The following is a 12008-nucleotide window of genomic DNA, read 5'->3' on the forward strand; positions in this document are numbered from 1 at the left end:
ATGATTGGGGGGGAAAGGGCTCTGAGGGGGAGGGGGTAGCCAAGGCTTCGGGAGGGGGCCTGTAAAATCCACAAGGAGGCTGAGCCCTCTGGGCCCCATAGGGCGCTACAAGCCTGCTAAGATTCCATGCAGTACAGCCACTACTAGGTATGCCACTACAATGTTATGCGTGTATGCATGCATGCACATACATGCTTGTGCCTACTCACACACAAAGTCTTGGAGAAACGAGTGAACAGTAACTTTTTCATACTCCTTTAAGTCCCATTGGTACCAACTGCTGGGAGGAGAGAAATTCAGGAGTTGCTGTCTTGAATATTCAGGAGTCGAACATTCAAGATATTCAAGAGTTGCACTCACTTGTCTCTTCTAGATATGTCTGCCAGCAAGAGAGTTAGAAAGAGCAGAACTACTGTTCCTGTTGCCTCTTCCAAGGAAAGAAGAGGTTTCCCCAGAGACCCCTGTGAACTTTCCCATTCCTGGTATGAATGGATCTGCCATGTATCACTGATCAGCTGTGGGGCCTGTGCTAACATGAGTCTAGCAACCCTCTGATTCTGGGCCTGGGCTCCCTAATGTGGACGTGGCCCTCTCTTTAGCATATTTAGGGAAATGATTTTGTTACAGGCTGTTCCATATCATATGGTCATATTTACATATATCACATTTGGGCAGAGTACATTGGCTATTTATGCTAGTTGGGTCTTCAAAGCTACTCCTATGAGATATTTGTCAGTCCCCTTCAACCCGTACAACATCAGCCAGTGACCATCAACAGTTCACTTGGGTTGGCCAGTCTTCATTAAATTTTGCACTTGGATTAGAACCATTAATAATAATAACTTTAATACCATTGGAATACTATAACCATTGGAATACTATAAAATAATATGACCAGATAAAAAGTAGACAACTGTGTCATATACGCAAAACATTACTATGATTTTTTTTCTAAATAATTACTCATATTTTATAGCAATTAATTTTTTTCTCCACAGATGTTGTTTTGTGTGCTGGGCAAGTATGGACAGAACCATCTCAAGTCATTCCAATGGGCCAGAATGTTTCTATATACTGCCATTCCCCTACAGAACTGTGCACAAAAGCCAAGCTATATATAGAACTAAATGGTGTTCGTGTTGAGGACCGATTCTTGTCATTCATAAATAAAACCACAGTTCAGCTTCAGCTTCAAGATTTTAATGCTCCATTTTCCATCGCTGTATGTTATGCTAGTTGTCCCCTACAGACTCCTGATGAAGTGGTATGTGGAACAGAATTTTGCATGGGCTGTAAGTAATTTATTTGCGTGGAGGATGGGTGTTTGCTTTGCTAGTTCTAGATTATTTCAATTAATTTAGGACAACAAGACATTAAATTATAGGTGGGAAGGATGTTCAGAAGGTGGGCTTTCATTTATGGTTTAAAATTATTTGTTTAGGGCTTTCATCAAGCAAACTTGCTTGCAGTGAACTCCCTGCAATGTGCAGACCAAATTCAATGCTTGTTTAGCATGTAAACCTGTGGGCAGAATGGATTTCAGTTTTGACCAGTGTTTATCAACTCTTAATGCTTTGTCAGCCATACAATAGTAATATTGCATATTTACCAATTATATGTATTACATTCAGTGGAACTTAGTCACAGGTAAGTTTGCAGAGGATTTCAGCACTGCTTCCAACAGGACATCTTTTTAGCCAGGAAGCCAAGTTCTACCCTTGCTCATAACAACTTCCATACATACCAAAATGTTTCTGTAGTAGTTACTAACTGGCCAAAATTATTGAAATATATATCTCTTTACATATTTTAACCCACCTTTCCTTCAAGGAGTTCATTGTGGAACAACTGTTTCCTCCCCTTTAATCCTCATAACAATCTTGAGAAGCAAAGATGTTTTCCAGATTGCTCTCATGTTCTATTTTCATTCCTCTGTATTACAAGGGGAAGGGGGGGGGGTTTCCTTGTGTCTAGACAACTTTGTTAACATCCCTGGGCTGTCCCAGTTTTTCCCTGTTTTTTCCCTGTTCTTTCCTAAAGTAGTTTTTCCTGTACTCCACCCCCCCACCCCCATTAAGGAATGAATTCACAAGATAGCCTCCTGCCCAGAATCTGCGCATTCTTTTCCCACCTCGTGGATCACCACCCAAATCCAAAGAATTGGATTTATACTCTGTCCTTCACTCAGAGCCATGGAGCAACTTACAATTTACTTCCCTTCGTCTCCTCACAACAGACACCCTGTGAGGTAGGTAGGGCTGCAAGAGCTCTGAGAGAACTGTGACTGAACAAAGGTCACCCAGCTGACTGCATGTGAAGGAGTGGGGAATCAAAGATAGTTCTTCAGATTAGAGTCCACTGCTCTTCACCAATATACCAAAATGGCTCTCTAATTAGCTTCTGTATATTTTGTGTGTTTTGAATGAACACACTCTTATGTGCTGTATTCTTTTACAGATCTACCTGACAAGCCTGCCAATTTAACCTGCTTCATATATGAGCATTTGGCTGATATGAGGTGCACTTGGGACCCAGGCAAATACACACATTTAAACACTAGATACAGCCTGAATTTGAAGAGGTAAGAGGGTCTGATGCATCTTTTTCAAATGTGAAGCATTTTCTTAAGTAGAGGAACCTCTGCACCATGAAGAAATTAAACTCAAGAGGATGAAAGAACTGTTGGGCTTCATTACATGCACTTGTGTGCAATGCCTAGTGTGTCCCCAAAACTAGGTTACTTGCATACTAAACTGAGGATTCAGAGATGACAGAGCAGATACTGATGCTGTAGTCTGACTATGTGGACTACCATGTGGTCACAGTCGGCAACCACAAACTAATCATGATCATTCACATTTTGTGGCCCAAATTACTGGAAAAAGATGAAGTGTCCTACTTACACTTTCTGAAAAATCAGGTTGTTAGATCTGTTCTCTGTTCTAGCCTCAATATGGTTTTAAAAAGAAAGTATCTTTCCTCTGCTAATGTTCCCACACAGCATGGATCAGACTGTAGGGCCTCCCAGACAGAAGTGGCTTCATAGTAAGGGTGATCCTCAGCACTTCTCATTTCAGTAACCAAAGTGCTTCCTGAAAATAAAATACTATATTCCATGGTTACAGCAGCCATAGTAGTCCAGACTTGTATCAGAGTTTAGAAGCTAAGTGGGGTTGGTTGTGGTCAGTACTTGGATGGAAGACCACTGAGGAGGACCAAGCTTTGTATGCAGATGAAGACAATTGTAAAGTACTGCTGCTTATCTTGTGCTTTGAAAATCCCATGAGAAATCACTATTAATAAAGTTGTGCTGTTATTGTTGTTATGAAATGTCACAGTCAGATATTTGACTGGTAAATGGTGTTCTGAAATTCAAGATATAGCCAAGTTCTATGGAATTGCAGATATATCTTCACAGGATTCTCGCTGTTCCAAGCAACACTGTCTTTTGGAGCAGAGCTGGTGTTATTTGCTCAATGCCCAGAATGTCCAGGTATTTCTTGAGATTTTCAGACACTGCTCCAAGGGCTCCAGTGACAACTGGCACAATGATAACCTCTCAGAGGTGCTCTAACTCTATTCATAGGTATTTTTTAATATTTTCTCTGTTCTTTCTTTTTGATTCTGCTGTCTCCTGGGATTGCAATGTCAATTATCCAAACCGTATTTCTCATCGCGCCCCCTCCTCTACAATTGTGATATAGGTGTGTTATGTTCCAGGTTTGTAATTGGATGACCCGAATATTATTGTTGTTGTTGTTAGTCATGGTTGGTATCAAAAGAAGGTGTGCTTACCAGCATAGAAGGAAGTCTTTGTCCATAGTCCTTTCCTGGTTGCTTCTTAATGGAACATGGCTTCATCAAGTGTCCTAAAAATTAGGGGTGACTTTTAGGGAGGTGGGGTGAAGATTACTGGGATGATGAGTCTGAATTCTGCTAGCATATGAAATAGACTGCTTATAGCCCTTTGGATCACAGCCCATCAGAAGAGTCTAAACTCTTCTGCAGAACCTGTGCAGTTGTAATGAAATGAAGAAACTGGAAGAAAGCATAATCTGAAATGTGAATAGCCACACACTTAAAAGGCAGGACAACATGGGATAAGAGGTGTGGCTATGATATTGTCCCCCTCTTTCCTGCAATTATCCAGCATTATCCCAGTCTCACTCACTCTTTCCCTCTCAATGCTTTGGAATACATATGTCTCTGTGACTGAAATGGGGAAACTTCAGGGGGAGAGCAGCAGGCAGAGGAAGAGTCAAGCATCCCCTCTTCCCTGATGCTCTTTTACTGAACATCTCCCCTGCCACAAGATGTTTTGGTTCAAAGCAGATGTTGTTTAGTTAGCCAAACACATGACTGTATCATAATGTATTGTCATGACCCTTAACTTTTCCAATGAAATCAATGGAACTTAGAAGTGTTTGGCTATATCATGTTCTTAATATGAACATTAAAACAACTCTATGATCTTTCAGAAAGTGCTTTAAAATGACAGGGAATCTCACCAGTCATTTGTTTTAAACATTTCTTCTGTTCTTGAAAATGTGTTCCTACATTGCTGAACAAGTTAACCAGCCCCCACTCCTAATATCTCCATCAGTGTTAGAAAAGTTACTACTTCACAGTTCACTTACTTAAATTATTTATTATGGTTGCACAGGCAATGCATTTCTTCTAAATGGCTACATTAGATTTCGGGATGGAGCTGCAACCAAGTGAGAAAATCAGGCAGAATGACCCCCTCACACACACACACACAAACACACACTTCGTTTTTGTGCGCATGGTAATTTGCAAAAGAAACATGGTGGAATAAGAGCTCTGGTGGGGTCTCTGCACCTCACCACAGCCCCCCTGCACCCATGGCTTTTTGCCCTCAGAGATGGTTCTGTGATCCCCTGGAAATATCTGAGAAGGGGGTTGGTGGAAAAATACATCTCTGTGAGTGTCTCCCCTTCACAAAGCCATTGAATCCAACTCACAGGTTCATGGCTGTAGAATAATTTTATGTGACTTGATATATTTTGACCTTTACAGTTTACAGACTGAAGAAAACAATACCTTTCCTTCAAGCAGCCATTTTTGTGTCATCCCTCTGACCAGTCTGCAGAAAAACCAGAGATTTTCTATTCAGGTCTATGCTGAAAATGACCTAGGAGCAGTTCATTCGGATCCATTACACATTGACCTCATGGAGATAGGTAATGTGCAATCATTCAGAGAGGTTCTTTGTAAAAAGCTGATCTTAGGTGTTGGTTTTCATCTAACTATCTCAATATTATTGAGATCATGACAGATGAGTGAAGATGGAACTTCTGAAGAACACTTACAGTGTTCTATATTGCTAATTCTATAAAGTGAACTGTTTGCCAGGGCTGGATCTGGGGGGGTGAGGGGCAGAGGGGGTGTTTTGCTCCCAGCGCTGCCAGAAGGGGGGCGCCAAATTGGGCACCTCCCCCCCAGGAAGGGGGGAGAAAGATCAACTTCTTTTGCACCTGGCTGGAATCCCTTCCCTTGCCTCACCCACACAGCTATGCTGCTACAGGAATGCAATAATTGCTCCCTCCCGGCTGCTTTTCTTCTCTCCCCTCCACCTCACAACCCCAGCCCCTTCCCACGGCTTTGTGGCAGCACCATGATTTTTGCTTCGGCCCACCCCAAGTTAACCATCCAATAACATATTGTGTCCATGGGAAAAGGTTGCACCACAGAAATCATATATCACGGCTTCGTTGCAGCACCATGGACCAAAAAATCAGGATCCTCATGATTTTTGCTTTGGATCCCCCCAAGCTCACTATCCAATCACATATCATCTCCATGGGAAGAGTCTGCATCCCAGAAACTGTGGATCCACAATTTCTGCGGTGCAAACAATGCCCATGGACATGATATAAGAATTGATGGTGAGCTTGGGGGGATCCAAAGCAAAAATCATGAGGATCCATGGTTTAGAAACATGTTTTTCCACTGTTGTGGCGCCACAGATTCGTGGAGGCATGATTTTTCTGGTGCTGCCTATAGTCTAAGACAGGATCTACAGCAGGGTGGTGGTTTCATTTCATTTCACCATAAAAATCATATGAATTCATGAGGATCCGTGCTTTGGAACCCTGTTTTTGCACAGGTGAGGCACCACGAATCCGTGGAGGCATGATTTTTGTGGTCCTGCCTATAGTCTAAGACAGGATTTACAGAATATTAGTGGTCTGATTTCATTTCAATGTAAAAATCATATAAATTCATGAAGATCCATATAGATCCAACTTTTACCCAGACCCAGTTTTTAGAGTATCCAGTTGCAAACACTTTGTATTTTCGCTTACTTGTCCCTTGCGATCCTTAGCTCTTCCCCCTTTCTTCCTCCTCGGTTGGGGCAGAGACTTGCCTTATGTTAGTCCGTACAGCACCCTATATAGGAACAAAACTATGAATATTATTATCAGTTCTCCTTTTTCAAGGTGAGAAGCTCTCTAAATTTTATACTGGCTTGTAAGGAAGTCCCACTGAATTTAATGAGATAGAGGAGGAAAGGAAAGGAAAGGTCCCCTGTGCAAGCACCAGTCGTTTCCGACTCTGGGGTGACATTGCTTTCACATTTTCACGGCAGACTTTTTACGGGGTGATTTGCCATTGCCTTCCCCAGTCATCTACTCTTCCCCAGTCATCTACCCTTTCTTCCTCCTCGGTTGGGGCAGAGACTTGCCTTATGTTAGTCCGTACAGCACCCTATATAGGAACAAAACTATGAATATTATTATCAGTTCTCCTTTTTCAAGGTGAGAAGCTCTCTAAATTTTATACTGGCTTGTAAGGAAGTCCCACTGAATTTAATGAGATAGAGGAGGAAAGGAAAGGAAAGGTCCCCTGTGCAAGCACCAGTCGTTTCCGACTCTGGGGTGACATTGCTTTCACATTTTCACGGCAGACTTTTTACGGGGTGATTTGCCATTGCCTTCCCCAGTCATCTACTCTTTCCCCCAGCAAGCTGGGTACTCATTTTACCGACCTCAGAAGGATGGAAGGCTGAGTCAACCTTGGGCCGGCTACCTGAATCCAGCTTCCGCTGGAATTGAACTCAGGTCGTGAGAAGAGTAAAATTGCAGCTGAGAGACCTAAACCTTTACTCAGAAGTTCCACATAGTTCAGCATTTAATATCAAGTATGTATGCTTGGGACTGTGGCCTTCTTTGCTGCAGATCCCAAACAGTTTACGCACTTAAAGAAATGCAAACAGCCATCAGATCCCTGGAAAGAAATGCATGCCATATTGAGAAGGGAAAACCAAGCTGGGTTTTTCTCTTACTGTTCAGGTGAAGGTCCTGTGAATTTAGGGGGAGATATTTGTGAGTTTCCTGCATTGTGCAGGGAGTTGGACTAGATGACCCTGCAGGTCCCTTCCAACTCTATGATTCTATGATTCTAGGTTCCTATCCTTTCGCCACTGCTGCACAACTCAGGGAATTTAAATTTTAAACCCCTTCTCTGGTGTGGCATTGCAGGGGCGCACAAAGTTAGTTTGGGCTAGGGCTCAGAACACTCTAGGGCCAGCCCTGCTGAGGCTTCCCCTCCTCATACAAACACCCAATGGGATGTTTAAATGGAGCGTGGGTGTCAGATTGCCCACGGGTCCCTTCATTTTTTGAGTGGGTGCGCCATTTTTTGGTTTTGCCCCCCCCTCAAAAAATATGTAGATCCGGCCCTGCTGTTTGCATGTATAGACAATGATTCTAATCTACATTTTGATAGCTGCAGTAATTTAATTATTACAGTGCTTTGTGCAACTCCTGGAAACTGCATGATTAATGGATAGTCTACATAAAAGAGGATGTCCCAACAAGAACGTCCCTCACTCCTAGACAATAAACAATCCTGCACCTGGTATAAAGTTGAATGGACATTTTGGCACAATCCCTTGTGTGACTATCCTAATTCTAAACTATTTGAGCACTGGCACTAGCAGATCACTGTGGTCACTGCTGAGTTCAGCTAGATTGAACTAGCACCTGACCTTTAAGGTCCAGACTGAAAATATCTGGTAGTTGAGATGTCATCAAATATTGCTCTTGTTTGCCACTCAATATACACTGTTTTCATTTTAACCATATCTACTTAAACTATTTTACTTCTGTTCTGCACTGCAGTCTCTATGGTACAGAATGTTCCAGATGAACTGGTGAAAGAATGTGCAGTCAAACTGTAGCAAACTTTTGGAGATCCCATAGGGTTTTCAAGGCAAGAGATTAAGATAGTGTTGATAGCCAATGCCTGGCCCTGACTAAGCACTCCCCCTGATAATTGCCTAAGCCTGTCCTGCCAGCATTTTCACTACTGAAGAAATTATTGCCATAACCAGCTACATAAAACACCTATACTATTTCAATAGGTACAATACTTGGAATATTATTCTTTTTTTAGCAGGAGAAAACAAAGTTATGTACAATATATTACCTTGTTTTGTTTCCATTTTCAAAGTACAATTAAACCAGACTCAAATCAAGAATCCAGATTTTTTTTATTTTAAAATATCAATTCTAAAACATCAAAAGCTATCTGTTCATAACCATCAACAATTAAAACAGGAAAAAAACTGTTTATTCACTAAACTGTCATCTCAAAACAAACCTATCATTCACTATTTGTTACTTTTTAAATTCTGTCTTTCCTCTAAGAAGCTCCAGAGTCTTTCCCTTCCCTCGGAGCTTCAAAGAGTGAGGACAGGAATGGGGGGGGGGGGAGAGAAAAGAGCCCTGCGGGTCTGATTAAAGCTGTGGGTGGGCTGGGTGTGACCTGCAGGCCAGGAGTTTGACAGCCTTGCCCTAAGATTCTTGGCATTTGAATTTGAACCTTGGCATCCCAAACCAACACTAAATCCACTACACCAGTTATAGAATTGGGACATTGCATGGTCGATACTATCTGGTTTGACTATGGTATCAGTCTTCATTTTAAAACAAGTGCTCTTCTTCAGGAGTTTGAATATAGAGTGTTTTATTTTAAGATAATCATCAGTTTGAACAGAAAACCTCAGCTGCTTCTTTCCAAGTTTAGAAATAACCCTTTAAAATTTGCTTAAGGGCTTATACTAAGTCGGATGTATCACATTTAAAAAATTCTAATTCTTGTATCAATTGTAGCAATACCAGTGACACCAGCTATAACCCAGATTGAAACTGTGGAATATCCAGTATTTAAAACTATAATCCAGTGGGAGAAGCAAACTGCACTCAGTAACACCCATTGTGAAGAGCGTCACAAGGAGACAACAAGTGAAACTTGGCATGTGAGTAATTCATCCAAGCAAAGGCTAATTGGAAGACTGAGAAGTACTGATCCATATTGGGAAGATACACACATAACTGACCTGTTGCTTCTCTGTTCTAGGTTAGAGAACTGGTTGCTGAAAGGGATCATTACACTGAGTACAATTTAGATGCAAACACTAAATATGAGTTCCAAGTTAGATGCAAGTTAATTCAAGCTGGAAAATTCTGGAGTACCTGGAGTGAACCTGTAACATATACGACTCCAGAAGCTGGTGAGTATCATGGCTCCTTCTTTACCATCTTCCTTACTCAAGTAAAGAGAGGATAGCAATGAAACAACATCAAGCAATTTATGCCACAATTAGACTACCCAAGTAAGCTTTTAGATACACCGTATTTAGAGCACCACATTGTACGTGTCCAAAAGAAACCTAGTACAAAGGAAGCAATGCTAATTTTAGCATAAGAACAGTACTTGATTTTAATCTTTGGCTGTGGTTTTATTTCCTGTGACATCTTCAGCAAAATGTAAAAAAACAAAAGATTGGTATAGCATGTCTTACCTCACTGGTATTATGAATATAAAAACTCTATAGAAAATTCTCACATCAAATATATGCAAAATATTTCTACTGGTTTCAGTTTTACAAAGGATAATATGGTCTGAAAGCCAAGTTAATAATCTGGGAAGTCAAGTTATCATACCCTTTCTGCATTGTAAATAAGTCAATATTAACTTTTATTCCTTTTGTTAATGCAGATAATTTGCTCTTAGACATCCCACTGCGCAAGTATCCAGGGCCCAAAGAAATATTTTTTTAAAAAAATTAATACCTGACCAGACAAAAAAAGACCCCCCACTTGGAAAATCAGAGCCATCCCCTAAAATTCCTCCCAGGTACTATATACTAAAGCCAATGAATTTGTGTAAATCAATTTACATAAATGTAAATAGTGCAAATTGTGGAATAAGCAACCAATAAGCAATTCAAATAATTTGTTAAACTAGATGTATTCTTCAATGGCTAGTACATAAACAGAACCCTCTTGTATCATTATGCATGTTTAGCATCCTCAAAAACGGGGAGGGATGGTCACACTGTATTTCTTTTCCATCACTGTGAAGCTGAATTGAGCCTGCAGACAGAGGTAACATTGCAAGTGGCAGAGGTGTTTTTAATAGAACTATTCCTGTCCTTTAAACAAGTGTACTTTTTAAAATTTCTGGTTGGGGTAGTCAAACTGTGGCTTGGGAGCCACCTGGATGTGGCTTTTTCACAGATATTGTGTGTCTTTCAAAGCCAGCTTAGAGACAGCATTTCTCTCTTTAAATCACTTCTCCAAGCCAAGTCAGCAGTAGCTTGGAGAATGCATTTAAAGTTAAAGTTGCTTTCTTTCCCCCTCCCCTCCCTCTCCATCCCCATCTGTTTGCTTTCCTTCCTTCTTCCCTCCTCTCTCCCTCTTTCCACCTCTCCCTCCCCCATCTATTTGCCTTCCTTCCTTCTGGCCCTCAAACGTTTATTCTATGTGGCTCTTATGTCAAACAAGTTTGGCCACCCCTGTCTCTGGTAAACTATGAGAACCAACTCTGCAGGTATTCAGCATGAAACAGCTAGAACTAGGAGAAACCATCTGTGATGGGGACTTTGGATGTGGTTTGGTAAATTGAAGACCTTTGCTGTGTCAATCTTATGTCTGTCTTTTCCCTGAGTAAAAGGGAGGGTTTCTGGACCACCAGGTTTCTTCATCAGCTAGCGGAAAAGAGATCCAAACCAATTATATCACCTGCTACTCTTGGGGAATCTAGGTAGCACATGAATGATAATTCTAGTGCAAACACTGAGTTGGATCCAGAAATATTTTCCACAAGTGAAAGGTGCTTCTGTTTGTGCAAAGGGGGTGGTTCTGTGGATATGCCTCCAACAGCAACCCTCTGCACCAACATTCCATTTCCAAGGGTCCCAGGGCCATAGCCAGAATTTGGAAAGTCAGGTGGTGGGTACTTACACCCCGCCCAGTGCCCCAAATGACCTTCCCTCTATAGGCTCCCTCCCTGCCTGCCTCTCTCTCTTGCCACTGCCCTGCTCTCCCCCCCCCAACCAACTTGCTTCTGGGCTGGGGGCAGAAGCAGCCCCCAGCCCCCGGGTTAGTTAAAGGGCCCATGGACCAGCTGTTTCGCAAGTCAACTTGCACAGGGGCTGGGGACTGCTTCTGCTGCCAGCCACGCGCTGTTTTAGTGGCATGGAATGGAGGGCTGCAGCAAGCTCACCACTACCCTCTCTTCCCCACCAGTAAAACATGGGGCGGCAGCAGAAGCAGGCCCCCGTGCGAGTTAAGCGTCTGGAAAACAGCTGATCCATGGACCCTTTAAGTAGCGGGGGTTGGGGGCTGCTTCTGCTGCCAGGAGTGGCTCTAGGGTGAATAGGCCCTAGGCAGGTGACCCCCCCCCGGTGCCCCCCAGCCACTGCACTCCGCTCACCCCCACCCACCACCATGGGGCTCTGCTCGCTTGCCCCCCACCGCCACCACCCACCACCACCACCACCCCCGCCACTGTGGTCTGCTCACCCGCTGCCCCCGTGGCGCTCTCTCGCTCACTGCCCATCCTCCCCCTCACTCGCCGACTGCTGCCAGTCCGTGTGCTGTTTTTGTGGCAGGGAACAGAGGGCTGTGGTGAGCTCACCACTGCCCTCTCTTCCCCACCAGTAAAATAATGTGTGGACTGGCATCAGAAGCAGG

The 12008-nt window shown here is 42.7% G+C and overlaps 1 protein-coding gene across 1 annotated transcript in view; it reads left to right on the forward strand.

Annotated features, from left to right (window-relative positions):
* Positions 1-12008, forward strand: part of IL23R (interleukin 23 receptor) — a 42526-nt gene that overhangs the window by 10144 nt on the left and 20374 nt on the right. Inside the window, exons 2-6 of the mRNA XM_060233022.1 lie at positions 999-1292; positions 2458-2581; positions 5041-5204; positions 9141-9286; positions 9388-9541. Coding sequence (XP_060089005.1) covers positions 999-1292; positions 2458-2581; positions 5041-5204; positions 9141-9286; positions 9388-9541 — 882 coding nt within the window. The remainder of the gene's footprint in view (positions 1-998; positions 1293-2457; positions 2582-5040; positions 5205-9140; positions 9287-9387; positions 9542-12008) is intronic.

The sequence above is a fragment of the Heteronotia binoei genome, chromosome 2, assembly GCF_032191835.1.
Source record: "Heteronotia binoei isolate CCM8104 ecotype False Entrance Well chromosome 2, APGP_CSIRO_Hbin_v1, whole genome shotgun sequence".
Classification (NCBI taxonomy): Eukaryota; Metazoa; Chordata; class Lepidosauria; order Squamata; family Gekkonidae; genus Heteronotia; species Heteronotia binoei.